General features: G+C 40.9%; 1 protein-coding gene across 4 annotated transcripts; it reads right to left on the bottom strand.

The window, feature by feature from the left end:
• Positions 1 to 9,315: 9,315 nt before the first annotated feature.
• On the bottom strand, positions 9,316 to 12,902 carry LOC103654569 (U11/U12 small nuclear ribonucleoprotein 59 kDa protein). Of its 4 annotated transcripts, none has more exons than XM_008681411.3 (8): positions 12,024 to 12,902; positions 11,808 to 11,891; positions 11,635 to 11,700; positions 11,014 to 11,086; positions 10,273 to 10,352; positions 10,102 to 10,188; positions 9,974 to 10,024; positions 9,316 to 9,586 (listed from the first exon to the last, which is right to left on the bottom strand). In XM_008681411.3, the coding sequence occupies exons 1-5, from the start codon at positions 12,249 to 12,251 to the stop codon at positions 10,273 to 10,275; spliced, it is 531 nt and encodes a 176-aa protein (XP_008679633.1). In that variant the 5' UTR covers positions 12,252 to 12,902; the 3' UTR covers positions 9,316 to 9,586; positions 9,974 to 10,024; positions 10,102 to 10,188. The 4 variants fall into 4 exon arrangements, with proteins under 4 accessions (XP_008679633.1, XP_008679635.1, XP_008679632.1 ...); XM_008681413.3 differs by having other exon boundaries at positions 10,102 to 10,224; positions 10,305 to 10,352; XM_008681410.4 differs by having other exon boundaries at positions 10,102 to 10,352.
• Positions 12,903 to 25,360: the final 12,458 nt, after the last annotated feature.

The raw sequence follows: 25,360 nt of genomic DNA, 5'->3' as shown, positions 1-25,360 counted from the left end.
AATTCCGGGACCTTACTGTGAGTGGCCCGGACCCCAAACAGAGGGGTCCGGGATCCGTCCCAGCGGTCCAGGTTCGCCCGTGGAGGTTCTGGACCTTACTCGGAGGTCCAGCCCGTACGTACAGGGGTCCGACACTTTTCTATGGGAGTCCGGACCCACTGTTGATATACCGGAGTATATCGTCTTCTCTAGCCACGTGGCGACCTCAGAGCCGCCCACATGGTGGGGTGGGGTGCTATTTACCACGTGACTAGGGATAGCCGTGTGGGCACCTTGCCTTCACACTGTAGTAAGGGGTACCCATGTTTCAAGGTACCGACAATAGGTGATCATAAATCTATACAAATATATAAAACACGTGAATCCAGTATCATGTAAATCTAATAATTATCTAAAACGAATTTTAATTTGTAACGAAAGGAGTATTAAGTTAAATTCACGTACATCCAATCAAGAACTTAAAATAGGGTTGTTTGCTGAATGTCTCCATAAATATATTGATCATCGCTAATAAAAATCCATTTTTTCATACATATTTCTCACCGCCTGTCTTCTATAATTTTTTTAGAGCAACGTGCGTAGACAGAGGCAGTACACGTATGTACGGTGAAGGGCCTACGATACACATAGGGGTGGATAACGAGTCAGCTCGGCTCGGCTCGTTCGAGCTGGCTCGTTAAGTTAACGGGCCAGCTCGATTCGGCTCGTTAAGATAACGAGCCACAGAGTCAGCTCGGCTCGTTTACGAGTTCGAGCTGGCTCGTTTAGCTCGCGAGCCAGAACAAAATAAATAAAATGTACATAATAATTATTTTGTTAGTTAATTTTAAACTAATTTAACAATAGAAAATAGTAATTATATTCATAGTTTCACAAACCACGTCAATATAACACCAAATTAACACAATTTATCACTCATTAATTCACAATTCACATATATTTTTATCAGTTTAATCCATAATTATATTTGCATAGACCAAATTAACACATAGACATAGTTCATTAATCATTAGTTTAATTCATAGGCCATAGACACCTCACATATATATAACTTGTTCATCAATTATTCTGTAAATGATATGCATATAGTTTCGTTTTGCTGGAATATGGTAGCTCGTTTAGCTCGCGAGCTGGCTCGTTAATGAACCGAGCTAGGATGTCAGCTCAGCTCGTGAAAAAGTTTAAACGAGTCAATCCGAGCCAAGCTGAGCTGACCATGAACCGAGCGAGTCAGCGAACCACGAGCATTTCCTCCGGCCCTAGCTACACATGTGACATGTGAACTGTTGGATCTTTTATGGGCTTGGCCTATTTATTGAATAAACTCTAAGGTGTGTAATGGTGGAGAATACCAATAGTACCACATTGAAAGTCCAAGGGTCTTTTGGCTTGACTTATATGGTGGGATTTATTCCACTTAACTTGAGAAGTCAAGAAATGGACAAGGGCGTGCCACGCGCGCGCGCGCCACCGCTGCTGCCGGCCGGGCCGGGCGTGGCGTGGCGAGGCGGGCGGGCGGGCGGGCGGGCGTGATGTGGTTGTGTTAATTTTTAGCACTCACTAACCGCGTTAACCTTTCAGTTGCCTGTCTTTTCGTTAGCCGAGTGACCCTGTCTCTTTGTCAGCCGAGTGACTCTGTCTCTTCGTCAGCCAGCCGAGTGACCCTTCTCCTTCAGCTGGCCGACTCATGACATGACTCGGCGAGTGCTGGCCGACTCATGGCATGACTCGGCGAGAGCTGACCGACCCTTGGCGTGACTCGGCGACCTTTCTCCTTCAGCTTCCCTCTACGAGAGGTTAAATAGAGGAGCACCCCTGTCACTCGGTACACGCGAGAACACACTTTCAGAATCACAGTCCAGCCGCCGAGTGAAGGTATTTCCATCTCGTGACTCTGCGCGCACAGAGAAGCGAGAGGGCAGGTGCCTCCGAAGCCGGTGCCGTTCGAGACCTTGCACGGGGGATCGGCAATTAGGTTTTTGGGGAGCGTCTACGCGACTGTCCAAAACATCTTCAACATGACAAAAGAAGCTGGCCAAGGATCTGGATCATCAGAGCGCATGGGAGGGTATGATCAGTTTATTTACAGTTTCATATGTAGGAATGATTTTATCTTATCTGTTCTGTCTTATTATAATATGATAGATTCGTCTGTTTTAATTTTACAGTCATGCTGTTTATGTTTCTATCTGTTTATTTTCAATTGTTCATTCAGTTTACATGTTTATCGTATTTATATGATTTATATAATTCATATGCTTTATGTTCTCATGATCCATATTGTTATGGATATATTTGATGTCATGATTAATTATCTTTTATATGTCATCATCATAATATTAATTTATGGAATTAAAATGATACGAAAAATGCCTATAAATCTAACAATCCAAAAACCTAATGTTAGGCATTTTTCTGTCAGAGGTTTTGCTGCTGTGCTAAAGCCTGATCCTTTTGATGGTTAAAACTTCTTGATATGGAAAGCTAAAATGGAATTGTGGCTAACTGCAATGTCTTGTTTTCATGCCGCTGAGGGCAAGCCTGCCAACTTACCTCCTGAGGATGAGGCTAAGTTTAAGGCTGAAGACAACCTCTTTCGAGGAGCAGTAATTAGCGCACTGGATACAAAATTCCAGAAAAGCTATATCATCCTTCCCACAGGGAAAGAGCTGTGGGATGCACTTGTCGGAAAGTTTGGAGTAACTGACGCTGGTAGCGAGCTGTATCTCATGGAGCAGCTGTATGACTACAAGATGGTTGAGAACCGATCTATAGTGGAACAAGCTCATGAGTTTCAGGCACTAGCTAAGGAACTCGAACTTTTTCCTTGTCCTTTGCCTGACAAGTTTGTGGCTGGCGGTATAATCGCCAAGTTGCCACCTTCTTGGAAGGACTTTGCTACCTCTCTCAAACATAAGAGACAAGAGTTCAATGTGGAAGAGCTCATTGGTACTCTTGATGTTGAGGAAAGGGCTAGAACAAAGGACAGTGGAAAAGGTATTAAGACCTCTACTGCTAATGTGGTGCAGAAGAGAAACTTCCGCAAGTTTAACAAGAAGAAAAACCAGAACAAACAAGAGAATGCGAATAAACCTGTTCAAACAACACAGTTTAAAAAGAAGAACAACAATAACAAGGGAAAGGGAGGATGCTTTGTCTGTGGCAGTGATTAACATTGGGCAAGAGAGTGTCCTGATCGCAAGTTCACTCAAGACAAGAAATCAGCTAATGTTGTAACCACTGAAACTGAAGATGGAACATCTGGGTATGGTAATTCTTTACCATTTGTTCTTTCAGTTTGTAATTCACCTGAGTGGTGGATGGACAGTGGTGCAAACATTCATGTGTGTGCTGATGCCTCTATGTTCTCCTCCTATCAGGTCGGGAGGTCTGGCGCCTTGTTAATGGGAAATGGGTCACGTGCTCATGTTCTTGGTGTTGGTACGGTCATTCTGAAGTTTACTTCGGGAAAGACGGTGCCATTGAAGAGCGTGCAGCATGTGCCCTCTATCAAGAAGAATCTCGTTAGCGCTTCTATGCTATGTCGAGATGGATATAAAGTTGTTCTTGAGTCTAATAAATGTGCTGTGTCGAAATATGGTACTTTTGTTGGTAAAGGATATGACTGCGGAGGCTTGTTCCGCTTATCACTGCATGATGTGTGTAATAAAATGGTGAATTCTGTTAATTTTTCTGATGAGTCAGATTTATGGCATTCACGTTTCTGTCATGCAAGTTTTGGTTGTCTTATGCGGTTAGCAAATATAAATTTAATTCCTAAATTTAACTTGGTCAAAAAGTCTAAGTGCCATGTGTGTGTTGAATCAAAACAACCCCGCAAGCCTCACAAGGCTGCTGAGGCGAGGAGTTTGGCACCTCTAGAACTTGTTCATTCTGATCTGTGCGAGATGAATGGAATTTTGACCAAAGGTGGTAAAAGATACTTTCTCATTTTTATAGATGACTCCACTAGATTTTGTTATGTGTATCTCTTAAAAACAAAAGATGAAGCGTTCAATTATTTTAAGGCCTATAAAGCTAAAGTTGAGAACCAACTTGAGAGGAAAATAAAACGGTTAAGGTCTGATCGAGGTGGAGAATATTTCTCTAATGTGTTCGATGAGTTCTGTGTGGAACATGGTATTATTCATGAGAGGACACCGCCATTCTCACCACAATCCAATGGGATTGCTGAAAGGAAAAACCGCACTCTAACAGATTTGGTGAATGCCATGTTGAGGACAACGGGATTATCCAAGGCATGGTGGGGTGAGGCGATTTTGACAGCATGTCATGTCCTGAATAGAGTTCCAACAAAGAACAAAGAGATCACTCCATTTGAGGAATGGGAAAAGAGAAGATTAAATCTCTCATATTTGCGCACTTGGGGTTGCTTGGCTAAAGTGAATGTGCCAATCAACAAAAAGCATAAACTTGGGCCTAAAACTGTTGATTGTGTATTCCTTGGGTACTTTTTTCACAGCAGTGGGTATAGGTTCTTAATTATAAAATCTGATGTGCCTGATATGTATGTTGATACTATCATGGAATCAAGAGACGCAACATTTTTTGAGAATGAGTTTCCCATGAAGAATACACCTAGTGATACAAGTCATGAGACTATAATTCCCCATGAACACGAACTGTCGATTCCTATAGATCATGCTGAGGATTCTCACGTGCACATCCCTGAGGAGGATGACACTATAGTCACTCGAAAGAGCAAGAGACAGAGGGTTGCAAAATCCTTTGGTAATGACTTTATAGTGTACCTTGTGGAAGACACAACAACTACCATTAGTGAGGCATATTCCTGTCCTGATGCTGACTTATGGAAGGAAGCAGTAAGGAGTGAGATGGAATCTATTATGTCTAATGGAACTTGGGAGGTCGTTGACCGTCCTTATGGTTGTCAACCTATAGGTTGCAAATGGATCTTCAAGAAAAAGCTTAGGCCTGATGGTACAATTGAGAGGTACAAGGCAAGGCTTGTGGCCAAAGGATATACCCAAAAGGAGGGTGAAGATTTCTTTGACACCTACTCACCAGTGGCTCGATTGACTACAATTCGCACATTAATAGTCGTGGCAGCCTCTTATGGTCTTATCATTCATCAAATGGATGTTAAGACAACTTTCCTAAATGGAGAGTTGGATGAGGAGATCTATATGGATCAGCCAGAAGGGTTTATTGCGGATGGTCAAGAGAACAAGGTGTGCAGGTTGATAAAATCATTGTATGGCCTAAAACAAGCACCTAAGCAATGGCATGAAAAGTTTGATAATACTCTTACAGCAGCTGGATTTGTTGTAAATGAATCTGACACGTGTGTATACTATCGGTATGGTGGGGGTGAGTCTGTTATGCTATGTCTTTATGTTGATGACATCTTGATCTTTGGATCAAATCTCAATGTGATTGAGGAAGTTAAAAATCTTCTATCGAGCAATTTCGAGATGAAAGATTTGGGAGAGGCTGATGTCATTCTAAACATCAAGCTTGTTAGAGAAGCTGATGTTGGGGTAACTTTGTTACAATCCCATTATGTGGAAAAGGTATTGAGTCGCTTTGGTTTTAGTGACTGTGATCCTGCTCCAACACCTTATGACCCCAGTGTGCTATTAAGAAAGAATCAGAGAATAGCAAGGGATCAATTGACATACTCCCAGATCATTGGCTCGCTCATGTACCTTGCAAGTGCAACAAGGCCTGACATCTCTTATGCTGTGAGTAAGCTAAGTCGGTTTGTGTCGAAACCAGGAGATGATCACTGGCGTGCTCTTGAGAGAGTGTTGCAGTATTTGAAAGGTACTATGACATACGGTATTCATTATACCGGAAACCCAAAAGTGCTGGAAGGCTATTGTGATGCCAACTGGATTTATGATGCTGATGAGCTTTATGCCACAAGCGGATATGTGTTTCTGTTTGGAGGTGGCGCTGTTTCCTGGAAGTCTTGCAAGCAGACTATCTTAACGAAGTCTACAATGGAAGCAGAACTCGCAGCATTAGACACTGCTGGGGCTGAGGCCGAGTGGCTTCGTGATTTCCTATTGGACTTACCGGTAGTTGAAAAATCGATACCGGCTATTTCCATGAACTGTGACAACCAAACGGTGATTATAAAGGTTAACAGTTCTAGGAATAACGTGAAGTCTACAAGGCATGTTAAGAGGAGATTGAAATCTGTCAGAAAGTTGAAAAACTCTGAAGTTATAACGGTGGATTATGTCCACACATCGAATAATCTGGCAGATCAATTCACTAAGGGTCTATCACGCAATGTGATAGAAAGTGCATCAAGGGAAATGGGTATGAGACCCATGTGAAATCTACTATAGTGGTAACCTACTCTATGTGATCGGAGATCCCGTGAAGTAGAGTAGAGAAACAAGCTAGGAGTAGATTATGAGGAAAGATCCCTTCTTTAACTCATTTCTGATGCACATCTTTCCTATCTGTAAGGCAGGATGGTTTTTACCTTAATGTATTCCAAGAGTCTTATAAAGGTGAGATGTTGTCCTACAGAACATCTTTTGAGGAGTACACCTATATGAGTCAGACTGCTGGTCACAGTCTATGGGACTTGGGTAATCCCTAAATACTCATGAAAGGCAATGAAGTGTGACTTATATGCTTCTAAAAAGCGAGAATACCCTTTTGCAGCCTAGTATCAACAAAGGATTTGAGTGAATCTTATTTCGCACAAAACTGTCAATTCAAGGCATAGTCCATTGTTCAGTTGTGAATGAGTGAAACTCTTATTCTAGATGGATGTTCAACTTAACAGTCTCCATCGAAACACTAGTATATCAAAGGATTGTGATTCTGATACTTCATCATTACAAACCCTAGAGTTTGGTGGGGATTGTTGGATCTTTTATGGGCTTGGCCCATTTATTGAATAAACTCTAAGGTGTGTAATGGTGGAGAATACCAATAGTACCACATTGAAAGTCCAAGGGTCTTTTGGCTTGACTTATATGGTGGGATTTATTCCACTTAACTTGAGAAGTCAAGAAATGGACAAGGGCGTGCCACACGCGCGCGCGCGCCGCCGCCGCCGCCGGCCGGGCCGGGCGTGGCAAGGCGAGGCAGGCAGGCCCTGTTGTGTTAATTTTTAGCACTCACTAACCCCGTTAAACTTTCAGTTGTCTGTCTTTTCGTCAGCCGAGTGACCCTGTCTCTTCGTCAGCCGAGTGACTCAGTCTCTTCGTCAGCCAGCCGAGTGACCCTTCTCCTTCAGCTGGCCGACTCATGGCGTGACTCGGCGAGTGCTGGCGGACTCATGGCATGACTCGGCGATGCCACAAGCGGATATGTGTTTCTGTTTGGAGGTGGCGCTGTTTCCTGGAAGTCTTGCAAGCAGACTATCTTAACGAAGTCTACAATGGAAGCAGAACTCGCAGCATTAGACACTGCTGGGGCTGAGGCCGAGTGGCTTCGTGATTTCCTATTGGACTTACCGGTAGTTGAAAAATCGATACCGGCTATTTCCATGAACTGTGACAACCAAACGGTGATTATAAAGGTTAACAGTTCTAGGAATAACGTGAAGTCTACAAGGCATGTTAAGAGGAGATTGAAATCTGTCAGAAAGTTGAAAAACTCTGAAGTTATAACGGTGGATTATGTCCACACATCGAATAATCTGGCAGATCAATTCACTAAGGGTCTATCACGCAATGTGATAGAAAGTGCATCAAGGGAAATGGGTATGAGACCCATGTGAAATCTACTATAGTGGTAACCTACTCTATGTGATCGGAGATCCCGTGAAGTAGAGTAGAGAAACAAGCTAGGAGTAGATTATGAGGAAAGATCCCTTCTTTAACTCATTTCTGATGCACATCTTTCCTATCTGTAAGGCAGGATGGTTTTTACCTTAATGTATTCCAAGAGTCTTATAAAGGTGAGATGTTGTCCTACAGAACATCTTTTGAGGAGTACACCTATATGAGTCAGACTGCTGGTCACAGTCTATGGGACTTGGGTAATCCCTAAATACTCATGAAAGGCAATGAAGTGTGACTTATATGCTTCTAAAAAGCGAGAATACCCTTTTGCAGCCTAGTATCAACAAAGGATTTGAGTGAATCTTATTTCGCACAAAACTGTCAATTCAAGGCATAGTCCATTGTTCAGTTGTGAATGAGTGAAACTCTTATTCTAGATGGATGTTCAACTTAACAGTCTCCATCGAAACACTAGTATATCAAAGGATTGTGATTCTGATACTTCATCATTACAAACCCTAGAGTTTGGTGGGGATTGTTGGATCTTTTATGGGCTTGGCCCATTTATTGAATAAACTCTAAGGTGTGTAATGGTGGAGAATACCAATAGTACCACATTGAAAGTCCAAGGGTCTTTTGGCTTGACTTATATGGTGGGATTTATTCCACTTAACTTGAGAAGTCAAGAAATGGACAAGGGCGTGCCACACGCGCGCGCGCGCCGCCGCCGCCGCCGGCCGGGCCGGGCGTGGCAAGGCGAGGCAGGCAGGCCCTGTTGTGTTAATTTTTAGCACTCACTAACCCCGTTAAACTTTCAGTTGTCTGTCTTTTCGTCAGCCGAGTGACCCTGTCTCTTCGTCAGCCGAGTGACTCAGTCTCTTCGTCAGCCAGCCGAGTGACCCTTCTCCTTCAGCTGGCCGACTCATGGCGTGACTCGGCGAGTGCTGGCGGACTCATGGCATGACTCGGCGAGAGCTGACCGACCCTTGGCGTGACTCGGCGACCTTTCTCCTTCAGCTTCCCTCTGCGAGAGGTTAAATAGAGGAGCACTCTTGTCACTCGGTACACGCGAGAACACACTTTCAGAATCACAGTCCAACCGCCGAGTGAAGGTATTTCCATCTCGTGACTCTGCGCGCACAGAGAAGCGAGAGGGCAGGTGCCTCCGAAGCTGGTGCCGTTCGAGACCTTGCACGGGGGATCGGCAATTAGGTTTTTGGGGAGCGTCTACGCGACTGCCCAAAACAAAGAAGCTGGCCAAGGATCTGGATCATTAGAGCGCATGGGAGGGTATGATCAGTTTATTTACAGTTTCATATGTACGAATGATTTTATCTTATCTGTTCTGTCTTATTATAATATGATAGACCCGTCTGTTTTAATTTTATAGTCATGCTGTTTATGTTTCTATCTGTTTATTTTCAATTGTTCATTCAGTTTACATGTTTATCGTATTTATATGATTTATATAATTCATATGCTTTATGTTCTCATGATTCATATTGTTATGGATATATTTGATGTCATATTAATTATCTTTTATATGTCATTATCATAATATTAATTTATGGAATTAAAATGATACGAAAAATGTCTATAAATCTACCATGAACTGCATACTGCTGCTGGTGCTGTCTGTCTGTGCTTGCTGTAGCTGTAGTCCATACAGGAAAAAGCGTGTTGTTGCAACGTGCATCTAGGGCAGAGATTTGACATGAGCCGACCCATGCACAGACAGCGTGCAAAAGCAAAGTACAACAGGAGCTACGCTTCCACATGCAACGGCTAGCTCCAAGGCCTTCCAGGTGTTGCCACGCTAGCTAGAGCGCCCGGCCCGCTCTCTGCAAAAGCTGCCCAAAATAAAGCGTACCAAATCAGCGTGCAGCAGCATATTCTCTGACGTGCTAGCATGCATGCTGAGATTGTCATGGAACAGCAGCGGGTGCTCTTTTTAGCTACCTGAGATCGAGCCACAATAATAAATCTTTAATGCTTTTATATTTGTTGTGTATAAACGTTTTATGTCACAAGGTTTTGAGGCTAGCAGCTAGCTAGCCAATATATTATACATAGTCCGTTCTTGTCTTGGACCTATCTCTAGCCAATGTATTCACTATTTTATTTCATCAGTGACATGAGGAACAACCTAGATATTTGAAACCATAGTTATTTTAGATTATGGGATATGGACAGTCCATACAATGCAACTCGAGTGATAAATGCCACAGAAAAATTACCTATAAAGTCTTTCCAATATAATCACCCCTTCTCTCCTTCTCAATGACAGACTGAAAGAAGTAGAAACTATCGGTTACAATCTCAAATGAGCAAACACAAGTATTTCCTTGAGCTAGAAGATACTCACCTAGTATATATTTCTAGTGGTAATATTGTTATCCCTCGTCAGAGTAACATCTATGAAACACTCATAATTCTCTAAATCCAAGTCAACCTACAAATACCACATGCTAGGTAGATACCATCGAGGCTGCAAATTTTAAAATGTGTATTAAATGGAAGTATTAGGGAGCTGTACCTATCCACCGTTATCAAGAACAGACACCTCACCATGCTCAAAGGGGGACATTGTACTTGCATCTGTGTTCAAGTATGGATCTACAAAAATAGGAAAACCAAAGTAGTAAGACCAATGTCCAGTGCCCAGGTATACGACTGCGAGCAAGTGCAACATTTACTATCAGGGAAAATATTATATGAGATTCGCTTTAACACACCACTGCACTAATCCATTTTGAGACACTGGTACTTAGGTGCTATTATATAGGAACTATGAGCATTCTGTCAATCCAAAATGTTTATGCTAGTGGGATCATACACAGGTAGACACAGACATTTATATCGCTAAAATGGATATGCTATTCTTTTCTCTTCAGCATATGTGTTTCAGCCTTCAGCATGCAGAATGCCAGAATCTAAATAACATAGCTCAGCCTTAAGGTCAGAAAAGGATTCAATGATAAGACATTTGTGTGACTTTTAGTAAAAGTCAATCATGGCAATTGTTGTTTCACTGTGTAAGTCAACTAGGAAAATAAAGTTTAGTCAGTAGTCACCATAATTTTTCCCACCACTACCCAAGCTTTCAAGGCTGAGAGAGAGTGAACAATTAAGTACTAATATATTTATTAACTGAATACAAAATAATCCAACTATTAATTATTTTCTAGGTGATACTAATACACCTCATGCATGTACATAACATATTTTGTAAAGCAGAGAATGCAAATAAAGAAATAGGAAAATAAGAATATTTTACCTTGTTTCTTCATTTTTTGAACTCTTATAGACCGAAGCTCCTGAAGTTTCTCGACCATTAGGGCAAGCTCCAGCTGGAAGTACCAGATTTGAATTGCCAATTGGGAAAATTAGCTTATTCAGGATAATGAATATTATGATGATACTATTAACTCAAAAACGTCCACAGAATCAATAGTAGATTAAAGTAAAAAAGAAATTTGAATGACTACTCAAATCTTCATGAACTGATTGCAAAATAGCTCTCCAAAAAATACAAAAAAATAGGTGAATGATATCCCATAAGATTGGTTGCACTAAGACAATTGTAGAGATCAGAGGGTTTCTAGAGTTACAATAAAAGTAGATAAAGATCATAAGAATAGGAAGGCAGTAAGGCACAACTTAAATGTTGCAACTAAACTTATACAAACAAACAAAATAATTAGTTTGTATCAAAGTAAGCCACAACTTAAATGTTGCAGCTAAACTTAAACAAACAAACAAAATAACTGGTTTGTATCAGTGTTCAGTAGTATGCGCACATGCGCTTGCACATAACTAGTAAAAGGCAGTTCTCAAACACCCTAGAGAAGAAAACTTTCACAGCACAGCCTGGGCGTGAAATTTTATTCCATAGTACCTCAGATTCTAGGCGCTTTCTTTCCACATTTGTTTTCTTTCTAGCAATCTGCTGCATGCTTTCCACCTGGTTAACAGGTACATAAGTGAATACATTAATTCTGAAGCAACAATTCTGTCCTACTGCAATATATCTTTAATCATGAAACAAAATTCACAGATACGAGAACGCACCCTCTGTTTTGCAATGTCCTTGGCTATTTGCTTAGCCCTCCATTCATCAGCTTCCTGGTCAACTCTATCATAATCCGCACGCTCCTATGAAACAACAAGACAAGAGATGCCATCCACATTTCACAATTCACATGGTTGGTTTTTTTTGGCTGTTTGGAATGAAGGAACCAGAAATGTATAATGAGACGTATAAAAGGTGACAGCGACGAGTGGCACCTTCTGAAAAAGCTCTTCAACATGCTTCCTTCTCCTCTGCCGCCACCGCTTATTTCTCTTAGATTTCTGCAGCTTCTGAGTCAACCTAACCATCGCCGACCTCTCCTCCCAGGGGCCACTTTGGCTCGTCGCAGAAGAGATAGGCCCAAGAAGATGCTGAAGCTGGTGGCAAAGGTAATTGGCTGCATCTGTTGCCATCGACTCATGAGTGTCCTGACTAATCCCCATGGACCTAGCTAGCTCAACGAAACAGAGGCGCTTGTCCTCCGAAGAATCGCCCGACCCCGACGGCAATTCCGTCGAGGATGAAGCAGATTATCGTGTTTGTGTGGCACCATGACCAGAATTTCCGGCCGCCGCAATTTCCTCGAGCTCTTTTATTCTGACAGGCTATCAAATCCTCTCTTAAGAAATGGGCGTAAATAAGCAGGGCGGTGGGGGAGGATGAGCGAGAGAGGGAGGACAGAGAGATGGCGCTGCGCAGGTGGCCAAAGAACAGGGAGCCGTTGGGCGGCAGCGGCAGCGCCCCAACGAACGCCACGAAGGCGAGGTCATGGTTGCCGCAGAGGAAGACATGGCGCTGCGCTGGGTAGCGCGTCGGGAGCGCGAGGAGAAAGTTGAGAACCCTGCGGGTGTGCGGGCCGCGGTCGTTGTAGTCGCCGAGGAAGATGACCAGCGCGGTGGCCAAGGCGTCGGCGGGGAGTGCGGCCTAGAGGTTGGAACAGAGGCTCTCCAGCTTCGTGATGTAGCCGTGGACGTCGCCCACATAGATCACCGCGAGGGGTGGCGGCGGGGCGCTGGATGCGAGCAGGTAGCGGCGGGCGCGCGGCTGGCAGCTAGTTGCGGGCGCTCGCGGTATACAGAGGGAAAAAAGAGAGACGCGCGGCGGTGAGAGATTTAGGTTTTGGGTTAAGTTCGACGGTGCTCACGTGGCCGACGAATTTAATTTAAGAAAATGGGTACCGACGTTTCTAATACGATAAGTTCGACGGTTTTACCACGGGCCCACGAATTTAATTTAAGAACGTGGGTACCCACGTTCTTATATTAACCCATGAACATAACCTAATTAAGAACGTCGGTACCCACGTTCTTAAATTAACACACGAACATTTATTAGTTTCTTGTAGTGCTACTCCTACATGAAAATGCATGTATGTGTTGATCTGGATATACGGAGTACATGGGCACATCGACAACCATATTTGTTCGTTGCCGTGAAAGTGCAATTGCTAGCAATATAGGATTGTCCGTGTGTTCATTAAAGCCGCCACCAGCTACATATACAAAAGGTACCTTTCATTCGTGATGACACGTTATAAAAGCTAGCAGCAAAAAAAGTATGAGAAAAAATTGTGCTTTTGGATGATGGCGACATATCAAGCGTCTTCAAAACGGAAGAGACACACAGGCAGACCGAAGACACAACAAAACATAGAAACTCATGCATTAATCAAACACGTTTTCCTGCATGCCCCCTTCTACACCCCACGTCTCTATACGCAAAAAATATGAAGGCATACAAGAGTCAAATATGTTTCCCTGTATGCGCATAAATTTAGGAACGAGATGTGTAGATGTTTCTATTTTTAAATGATTTATTTTCTCCATAAATGTATGATCGCTGCAACAGTCATGCAGCTAGGCTTGTCAGGACCAGTTTATGATATATACTGATACTAATTATGCTATACGATGTAATATTTATGCAATTCGGTACACTGCATAAAAATCTGTTACCTGCTGTATGCATACAAAATTAGGATGACAAAAATGTACGATAAAATGAAATAGATTCACATGGAAACAAAAAATCGTATTTAATGCTTTATTTACTCAATAAATATAGGATCGCTCCAACAACCATGCAACTAGTCTCGCCAGGACCAGTTTATGATGTATACTGATACCAATTATGCTACAAGGTGTAGATATTTATGCAATTTGGTACACTGCATAAAAATCTGTTACCTGCTGCATGTGCACAAAATTAGGATGACAAAATATACGATGAAAGAAAATTGATTGGCATGCATAGAAACAAAAATCATATTTAATGTTTTATTTCCTTCATAAATATATGATCACTCCAACAACCATACATCTAGGCTCGTTAGGACCAGTTTATGATATATACTGATACTAATTATGCTACACAGTGTAGATATTTATACAATTTGGTACGCTGTATAAAAATTTGTTACCTGCTGCATGCGCACAAAATTAGGATGACAAAAATGTACGATCAAAGAAATGGATTGGCATGCATGGAAACAAAAAACATATTAATGCTTTATTCCCTTCATAAATATATGATCGCTCCAATAGTCATGGAGCCAAATTCATCAGAACTAGTTTATGATATATACTGATACTAATTATGCTATAAAGTGTAGCTATTTATGCAATTCGGTACACTATATAAAAATTTGTTTTCTCCTGCATGCGCACAAATTTAGGATGACAGGAATGTGCGATGAAAGGAAATAGATTGATATTTATGAAAAAAAACTTATTTAAATGCTTTATTTTTTCCATAAATATAGGATCGCTCCAACAGACATGCAACTAGACTAGTTAGAAACAAGTTTATGATATATACTTATACAAATTATGTTACACGGTGTAGGTATTTATGCAATGCGGTACGCTGCGTAAAAAAAACTGGCATGTGGTTCATTGTGGACGCATCTCCATGTTCGAGCGTAAAAACCTTAAGTTTTGAGCATAAAACCTCTCAGTCATAAGAGTAAATACCGAACCAATGTGAGAGGTTAATAGCTCTCGTGGGGATTGTATTCACAATTATATTTTTATGGCAGGTCCATAAAATATGTGAGTCGCATGCATGCGGTTTCTATTTTTAAGCAGATCCAAAAATTATGGGAATCGCATGCATGCGGTTTCCATTACATGCGCACAAATTTTGGATTATATTTTCGTTTTCACTTCACACACGCAAAAAATTGAATGACATGAGTCACGCAAAGCATAAATTCTTATACGATATCGTATAAATACTTACACCATGTAGCATAATTAATAAAAAACATAATATCGGTCCAACTAAGAACGCCGACGAGAATTAGGGACAATTTTATGACATACGTAAAAATCTGGCAGTTACGAACATAAGTGATTTGATTTGATTTTTTATGGTAATTACAAATAAGTAGGAATTAGGGACATTTTTATGGTAGACATAAAAATCTGGCAGTTACGAACATAAATAATTTGATTTTTAAGGTAATTACGAATAACATAAATCCAGGAATTGCCTTTTCAATGTGCATGCAAAAAATATGTATGCAGTATACTGATATACAAATTCCGTGTTCAAGCATAAAATCCTACAGTTTTTAGCATAAATAGTGCTTGTGGTAGGAATTAAAACACAATAATCGAAAGGCATATCACGGATCGGAGGAGGTAGTCACCGGAGGTCACCGTCGAGGACACAAGAATGGACGGAGGTCGTCACTCGGGCCGCCCGAACTACGCCGGATCAGAGGATATCACGCGCGAGCATTGCTGTGCACACCTCGTACCTTCCGTGACGCCGCTCGAACCTCGTGCGACGCCGTCGCTACTCGCATGTCGGGGGGCATCGCTTGCTCGCCCGCCTTGGGAATGTGGCAGCCTCTCACCCGCCTCGGGGCCCCGAGGTCACCACCGTTTGCCCGCACTGGGGCCCCGCCATCGCTCGCCCTCTGGATCGGCGAGCCACCGCGACCGTGCCACCGATCTGGGAACCTCCACCGCTACTTCATATTGAGGAACCACCGCCACCGCAACCACCGACCGGGGGTCCGCCGCCGTGCGAGCTGTCGGGCAACCGTCACCATCGCATGCGCCAAGGAGGTCGCCGTCGCTTGTGAATCGGGGTGGGCGTAAAAAACTGAACCCTGGCGCTCTGAGTCTTCTTTTATAGACGCCCGGACCTGGTCTGGCTTGACCGGATGGCACCATCTTACCTTGGCTTCCTCTTGTTATTGGAAGCCCAGGGCTCATAATATACAATATATACAAAGATGGTAATTCTATAGCAATGATGATCAACAAGAATCCTCAAAGGATAGAAGAAAATTTCATGGGTTGAAGTAAAGGCAAACTTCACGATCAATAAGGATTCTGAGGGTGCAACAACCTAAGAAGAAAGGGGGGCTTGAGATTGTGAACCTAAGGTTTCAAAATGAGGGTCTCCTTCTAAAGTAGCTGCATAAGTTTTATTCTAGGTAGGACATCCCTTGGGTTAACTTGATCTAGGACATATTCTATCAGGGGAGGGTTCCTCATTCTTGTGGGGAGGTTGGTTCTTATTGGTGGAACGATGTTTTTACATTCAATAGCAATTATAGATCTATGTCTAGAAGTGTAATTGGTGATGGTGCTTCAAGCCTTTTTGGGAGGATAATTAGGCTATGGTGACTATGAAGATCAAATCCCCAGGATTTCCCTTTGCTTTAGATCTTTGGAACTCAATTAAGGAGGTTAGAGAAGCTCCTTATCTTTCCACCATTTTTCTTCTTACCTTAGTCATATCAAGCACATCAAGAGTTACAGAACATGCAGGTGTTACTGAAAGATACGTCATACTCTCTGAATGAAAAGGATTCTTAGGTCTAGAATGGAAGTGCTAGAAAGTTCCTAGTTCACAAGTATTACAAACACAAACATGTGAACACCGAGGCTTTTATAATGTTCACTATGATCTAGAAGAGCAAATGTACGTACTATGAGAACAAAGTTCTTCTTTCGGTTGTTGCTTGTTGATAGGCTCAATACTAAGTTCACGCTGCTACAAAGAAATCAGTTACATGACCAATAAAATAAATGTGTCCTTTGTCAAGATGAGATTGATGAGGACATTGATCATCTTTTCTTCTAGTGTGGTTTTGTGAAATGATGTTGGAGGGTTCTTAACATCCAGTGGAACCTCATGCTCACCATTCAAGAAAGACTGGTTCATGCATATAAAAATTCTAGGGAAACATTCTTCTTGGAAATCATTATTATTGCTATGTGGGAGTAGTGGAAGATGCAAAACAAGAAAATCTTTAAAGGTATTGAGACCTCCCCTTGCCTCTAGTTACATCATTTTAATGATGAAGCTCATCTCCAAAGCTTGTGGTTTAGAGAGGCTGACCAACCAACCTGATAGTCGCATAGAGGGGGTGAATAAGCGAAACCTGAAATTTAATCACTTAAAACAAAAACTTTATCCCAAATTAGTAGGTTAGGATAATAAGCGAGATAATCAAGTAGAGAGAGAAGTTCTTCTTGCAAACGTGTTGCTCATATGAATGCGGAATGAACATGGGAGCAACACAAGATGGGTAGAATGTAAATCAACACAAGTGAACTTAGAGAGGGTAGAGGGGAAACAAATTGCAAAGCACAAACACAATATACACAATAATTTGTTTACCAAAGTTTGGTTTCCAAATGAAATCTACGTCTCTATTGAGGTGTCCTAAGGGATCGTGTCTCTTTCAACCCTCTCATGTGATTCCAAAGATCAAGCTTGAGTCCTCTGTCTTTTATCGATTGAGATACCAAAGTCTCCGTGAGGTACTTCACACATCGAAGCCTCTCAGTAGCTTTACAATAGATGGGAGTCAAAATTCCAAGTATTAGAGCATAACATTGCAGCACACGCACTCTCCTCGAAGTCACTCTCATAAGGCATTATGGCTATTTCAATGCTCAAATCACTATAGAAGCGCACTTGGGAGACTTGATTACTTTGGGAGTGTTTCTATTGAATATAGGAATGAATGCTCAACTCTTGTGTATTGAATGGACTTGTTGGAGTCTATTAAACAACCAAAATAAGCGTTAGGGATAAACCCCAATTATCACACTTTTTGCGGGTGCACCAGATTGCCTATAATACAGGTCCGGTGCACCACCGGACCCCTATCAGACTGTTGTTCCTAGTGACCGGATGGAAAGCTGACTTGTCAGTGGCACCAGACCCTTCCATGTGTGCCACCACGTCAGCTAACTGTTACGTCCTTAAGTCGACCGGTGAACTCTAAGGACCTATTTGGCAACAATGTTTCTCAAAACCATGGTTTTACAATACTATACTTTGCAATTATCATGACAATATCGTAGTTTTGGTATCTCAAAAAATACTATGGTTTTGAGAAACAATGTTTGGATACAACATTGTAAACCATGGTATTAGGCAAAAGGTAGCCATGCCACGAAAACTTTGGGTTGGAGTGGAGTTTCCAATACTCCAAAAATACCATAGTATCTAGAATACCATGGTTTTGAAAACATAGTTCTTAGAAATGCAACCAAACACCTCATGGTATAAAATACTATGGTATTACCCAAAACCATGGTATTATATAGAAACTGTAAAAATACTTCACTCCCAAACATGCCCTAACAGGTTCAGTGTTTACCGAACTTAGTCCGGTGCACCAGGGTCTTTAGCTTTTCAAATAGTCTCTGGATAAGTGGTCTGGTGCACCACCAGACTGGTCCGGTGCACCAACAACATAAACCCAAGAAAATTTCCTCTCCGCGTAACCGGTCCGGTGACCCACCAAAATGGTCTGGTGCACACCGGACTCGGCCTGGTGCACCGTATAGCATCACCCTTAAGTCCATTTTGGGCTTTTCTTCTTTATCTTTATTTGGCTATATTCATGAGCATTTTTATAAATTAGACAAACATATCTAGTGTCTGTCCAACTAGTCTAAGTCATAGTCTTCATCAGTTCCAAAACTCCAACTCGGATTCTCATTCTAGCTCAACCTTTGCTCCAAAGCACCATTTTCAATATATGATCTTTCTAAACTTTTTAGGTGCACAAATACATTCCTAAGGACATTTAAAACTTATCCAAACATATGAACTTCTTATAATTTGTCACAAGCGGTTTCAGAAGGAAAATCGAATGCGAACCATGTACGTGCCAGGTTCAAAAATTCACGTACACAACGATTACATAAATGAATATCATTGCACAGTGCTCAAATAATAACATAAATAAGTATTAATTTATTACATCACAATGTCAGAGACATCCACATAGTCATCAACTTAAAGAGTAATCAAAGTGCTTAAGCGAAACATAGTAAAGATAAATCCATTCATAGGTAGCTGACTGGGGGTTGCCACTAATCTAGGCCTAGAACTCGTCATAGTTCTAGAACTCCTAGAAGTCCTCCATGTTGCTTTCATCTTCTCCAGAGCAGTGGTTGCAGTGTGGACAACCTATTGTTTGGTGTTAAAGCAAGGGTGAGTACACATCAACGTACTAATTGCCCCGTTTGGCTGAGCTGGACAGGCTTTATGTGGGGATTGGCTGATAGTAAGTTGCTTTTACTTTGTCAAGTTTTAATCTTTGAGATAATCCAAGTGTTATCATAAACCCATGTTACTATCCCAAAAGGTACTCCCTTAGAGAGAAAATTCTAGATTCCATAGTTATAGTCATCAATCATTAAATCATCATCTTAAATGTCTCTAGAGTATCTCTAATCAAAGAGGATCCCAAGGCTGCTAATAACCATGAGCACGACTGATATACCAGTTTCTAACCCTCAGTAGAGGTCGCACACTTTACCCTGAGCTGTAATTCTTGTTCTGTCCGGGGATCATGACTCCCCATTGATCACTTCCTAGGACCTAGGTGGTCTTGCAGGGTATCACTATGTAGCCTTTACAAAATTCCCTAGAGGTCATAACCGCCCGTTAGGTTTCACTAGTTTGATAACACACAGTACCCCTTCCCAAAGGGGGTGACTGACAAAAGCAAAATGAAAGAACCTCGGCACCCAGCCTCGGCAAAGCAAGCACTGCACCTGGATCCCATTGACAGCATGACGACGAAGCAACTACACCTCTTTAAGGAGGAGATTTACAATGTGTGCATCTTCAATCTAGTGGTGGTTAACCATAAAAACATTTCAAACTTTTGTGTCGACCTCTTTAAAAAGTAGCTCAAGTTTTTACGCAAGAAACATTTTATATAATGCATACTTCTACCTTACAATTTTAAGTTAGTGTCCACTACCTTGTACCATGTACCTTTTTATAACTAAATGTGTATTCTAATTGGATCTCTATATTTATAATATTTCTTCAATTTCCACTGGATTCTAGAGATATGGATGGAACAAGGCATTATACACATCTTTGACTCAATGAGGAAGGCAATCACTGAGTTATAAGGTGTGTGCCTCTTTATCAAGTAATTCCTAACATTTTGACTTAACCTCCTAAACATCTAAATGATTCGACCATGCACAAAAAATAGATCATTTATGTCATCCATGGTATGGACATGGCTACACAAAAAACAACAAGGCCAAAAAGAATTCTTAAGCTTAGACCAAACTTTCCTCTATGTATGAAGCTGATATATCTTACAAGTTATTTGTTAATAATAATATATATTTTTAATCAATTTTAGTGTTTGAGACAGGGGCAGGGAAATAATCTTTGTGGATAGCACATTTGTGAATCTATTCAAACCTTCATAGGGAACATGTTAGTGACAAAAGATATCAAGGTCCGTTAACAAATGTCTATAGTAATAATGTTGATTCCACGATAATAAATTTTCTTAGATTTGAATTTAAAATAATAATTTTTAGTAAAGCTTTACGTTAATAAATTATCTCAGATTTAAATTTAATCTAACAATTCTTTTATTAAAGTATTTGGCAAATCATAGTTGACGACGAAAAAGGAGTACTTACTCCCTTTGAAAAAAATTAGAGCAATTTAAGAATAACTAGTAGGATTTATATATAACGAGATTATATCTAAAGACAGAGAATTCTATTACGATGGATAAAAACTTTTGATTCCATAAAAAATAAAGACCGTAAATATTATGAATATAGAAATAAAGAGAAATTTAGTACTCCCTCTGACCCAAATTAAAATCCGTTTTAGGTAATTAATAGATTCATGCAATACTTGAGGTATGTATTTTAAATGTGTTTAGATTCATAATCATCCATTTAAATATTTATATAAAGATAAGAGCTAAAACGAATACTATTTTGGAATGAAGCCAGTAGTCAGCAAACTTTATAGTACTTACTTCTATATTAATATATTACTAGTATAATTTATTTTAATTTACACATAATTACTGATATCTAGCCTCATCGTTATATCAATTTTTTGATAAGTTTATGTATATATATCAAATATTAATTAATATTGATTTTTAAACATGTAGAATCAAAATTCTATAAAAATTTTACTACCGGTTGGCGGCTTAAATTAATATAAAAGATCCTCTGACGGTGGACTACCTTTAATACTAGTTCATGCCAACCAACTAATAGTAAAGGTCTCTCTTTTGTATAGGACCATGCAACAAAAACTAAAGATTAACGCCTTTAGTTTTGGTTGTCTAGTGCCGTTTAAGAATTCAATAGCGTAGCCGGTTTCCAATTCCGATCACAAGTGAAGCAATGATGAAGCAGGCCATATAATTACCCATGTAACCCAGCTCGAAGCATGAGAAACTTGACGAGTTCGCGATACCTTGTGATCGAAATAATTAATCAGAGCATAATTCTGCCTGCTGCTGCTGCTGACATGCGTATGTTCTGCTCCATCCACATCAGACCAGTTCTGTTTGCGTCACTCGGACAGCGCAGCAACTTTGATATGTTCCTTCATTTGTTCGGTTGGTCTTTGTGTGCGCCATTCTCCAAATATATTCGCTGCCACGCGTACTACAGTCAAAATTGTAGCATCTTTGAATATATGCACTGTATAGATGATGACACGCATGATGCGTGCATTATTGGCTATATCTGGGTGCGTAGAAAACAACGCATGCATGGCTTTTGCTGTACTAGGATCAGGATGAATGACTCATGATGAGCATACCATTATCGGCTACGCGGCACCACTCCCTTGTTATTTTTAACTGTGGCTCTAACTTTCTCAAAGCTCAAATATATCTAATCTTGTCGGGAACAATACATGAAAATGCTACTATGATGCATAATTGTTAGTATTTTATGGATTTGGTCTATATAAATATTTAATAATTCTCTGATAGCATATATTAAATATTTTTTGTGTTATTCTTTGTTTATATGGTTGCTCCTGTATGTCCACCTTGAGTGGTTACGAAAAGGGTAAGACATGACACAATCATGCGTGACGCTACGGGCGGCGTGGCTATGAGTGTGCTTTTGTTTCACTACCGGAATCGCGTTCTTTGCCGAGTGTCTAAGATAATCGGCAAAGGCTATTTTTGGATGTACGGACGGACGCAGGTTAATAACCTTAAAATAACTTGTTTTGCATCCACTCATACAACCTGCGTCTACCATGTACAGTCAACCAAACATAAGCTCAAATAAAATCAACGCATGCGATGGTCCGAGATGAGTTGATACGGGCAACCAATCAGACGGATAATCTTTTTCTGACACCGAATAGATTCGAGCTTAGAGCGATGTGAGGATAGCTAGGCTCTACGATAGCGATGACTGCCACCGCGGCTGGCACAAACCAAAGTGGCTGGGGGCAAGGGATTAATGATGATGTGTGAGCCGTTGATCATAGGATAAACGGTTGAGATTAGATCTCAATCACCATTTTAGCCTTTTGATCTGGGCTATCAAAACCGAATCGGGCGGGTGTGCAATAATCTTGGTTTCTTTTTATCTGGATCGTTGATCTTCTATCTAGCGGTCGTAAGTAGATACCGGTTCGATTATATATCAATCTAATCGACGCCACCCGTTGGTGATCCAACGGATCTCATTGGCCCAAACCCCTGCATTTGGTCTTTTCTCTAGAGACCCATGTATTTCCTTGGATTCAACCTGCCGTCCTCGACCGTGGGGAAAACCATACACTTAGATCCCTGGAATTTGCGAATAGGGCCCTAGAAATATATTCGAGTACAAAATTATTATTAAAACAACCCTAAAACTTCTTTAGTTCATAACCTTTGCGATCTTGCTCCGATTTTATCCATTCAAGTTGTGTTACACTCGTATTAATATTAACTACACCTTAGTAACATTATTTTATCATATAGCATGTTCTAAAAAAACTAATTTGTTCAACCTATGTTTATTGGCTTAACATGTTTAATCTGAGTTAATATAGTATTTTAATTTGGATTATCTATAATTTTACTGGAATATGATTATGTTGTAATATAGATTAAAAGTTGAGTTAGTTATATCTTTTCTCACGTGATTTATTTTAGTTGACAGTTTTATTGATTAATCACCTAAAACTTTGTAAAACCATATTTTTTAACAATAACTCTGAATTTAGTGATTCTCGAATTTTCGATTTCATAGCAGCGCGTAGAATATTATTACATAGTTTGTTCTTATTTTTAGTGTAATGTTATTTTTATGTACTCCTTGTATTTTTGTATGTATTGCTACGAGTAGCTATGCATGAGGTCACGAGAAACCCGAAGACCAATTTACTGAAGTATCTGAAATCTCAAGTCATAGGCAAGTTGTGCCCTTGATCACTCTTCTTTACCTATTAATGTTCCTGTTAATCACTGTGACAGGCTCAGGTTAATTTGATGGGACCTAATAGGTTACCCTAGTTTTGTTTACCCTGCACCTTGCAAACAAATGAACTATTGGGTAGACTTGCTATTGCTCTACCTGGTTTTGGGGTTAAGGTTATACTAAACAATGATCATGTTCCACTGTTACTGCTGATTTATTTATTGATCATGATAAGACTATTGTGTTGATTGGAACATGGAGCTTAACTTGAGATAATAGTGCTACCACAAGGGTGGAATGGGACGCCCTTGGCCAAGTAATTAGGAAAGATAGGAAGAGATTACCTTACCCGAAAGGGGCAAGCGAGGAGGTGTCCCTGTAGAGTATAAGGAGGTCCTCGGGTCGGAATGTCTGTAAAGTTTTTCGGATGAGGGATTCCTATGCTTCCTTCTTCCTGAATCCGTAGCCGGTTTTCTCGAACTAGTGGAACTTTGGAAAGGCCTCACAGTGGATCCCTAGCCATTCACCTTGGAAGTGTATAAGGGTTTAGCTAACCCAGGCTAAATGGGAAATATGTCTTTGTGGGTAAAGATGCGCAACCTCTGCAGAGTGTAAAACTGGTATTGTTGGGGACTCGTTCTCAAATGCTATGAATTAAGAACAAGGCAACATGAAATGTTAAATGTTAATGCCCTTCGTCCAATGAAGCATTATTCCTTTAAGAATTAATGAACTTCGGACGAAGGTCAAAGGCGATACAATTACGAAGGTTAAATCTTCGTAATTGAACATTAACAAATTATATGAAATAATACAAAATATGAAGCATCAAAGACAAATAAATTATAAATGAATAACATCATCTTCATATTATATCAATTTCATGTATTCAAATATTAGATACGTATATACCTCTGCCTTGACAAAGATTGATTCCCGAGTGATGCGATTGTAATTACAGGAATGCGTGAACAGTAAAGGAGTACTGTTCACTATTTATAGGCACAAGACACAGCCTGTGAGGAATTACAATCATGCCCTTCATAAAAGTTTACAACAACGACTCAAACACTTATGGACTAAAAGGTCATTCTACTTTTAAGTCGGTTCGTAATTCCGAAGCTTCATGAACAGCGACCTTCGGTCATCACGTGCAGACAGCTTCAGCCGAAGCTGTTTCTTCCTGCAGGACCTTTGGCGACGAAGCATGGTCCCAACAGTAGCCCCTTCGCGGTGCTAGATCGTTTTTCGTAACGAGCTTGATCCGTGAAAAAAGTCTCTTAGGCTTCAGGAAGCCGAAGGTCCGAAAAACACCTTCCCTGAGCTCGTTGTCGAGAAACGATTCAGTTTCCGAACGCGTAGCGGTCCCACCCTGCAGGGTTACTATTTAGCGTCTGTGGTCCACCGCGCAGCGGGTGTAAGCAGCTGTTTGCCTGGTGTAAAAATCCTGACGATTCACCTTCTTACCTGCAGCACTATATAAACAGACGGGTAGGTGTGAAGTTACCACAGCATTCATTGCTATTGCACTGTTTTGCTGCCAAAAATTTTAACCATAGCCGAAGCTTGACTCTCGCACTCAGACGAAGCTCCAGTTTAAATCGTACTTCGTCAGAAGAAAAAACTTCGGAAGGAAAAGTTTTTTAGTTCCCAAAAAATTCAGAATTAAATGGCCAGAGTGCGCTCTACCGCTAGAGTTGAGCGCGAGGGAGGCGAAGCCGAAGGAGCGGAGACTGTTCCCATCTCCGAAGCGATGCAACGATCCGGACTAGTGACCTTAGAAGGAATCCGTACTGCCGAGACAGAGCAGACTGTTGCCGAGACAGAACAAGTTGCTGCCGAAGCAGAAG

Source organism: Zea mays, chromosome 4 (assembly GCF_902167145.1).
Source record: "Zea mays cultivar B73 chromosome 4, Zm-B73-REFERENCE-NAM-5.0, whole genome shotgun sequence".
In the NCBI taxonomy this organism is placed as follows: Eukaryota; Viridiplantae; Streptophyta; class Magnoliopsida; order Poales; family Poaceae; genus Zea; species Zea mays.
Note: the sequence above shows the minus strand (reverse complement) of the source record. Positions and strands in the feature narration are given on the sequence as shown.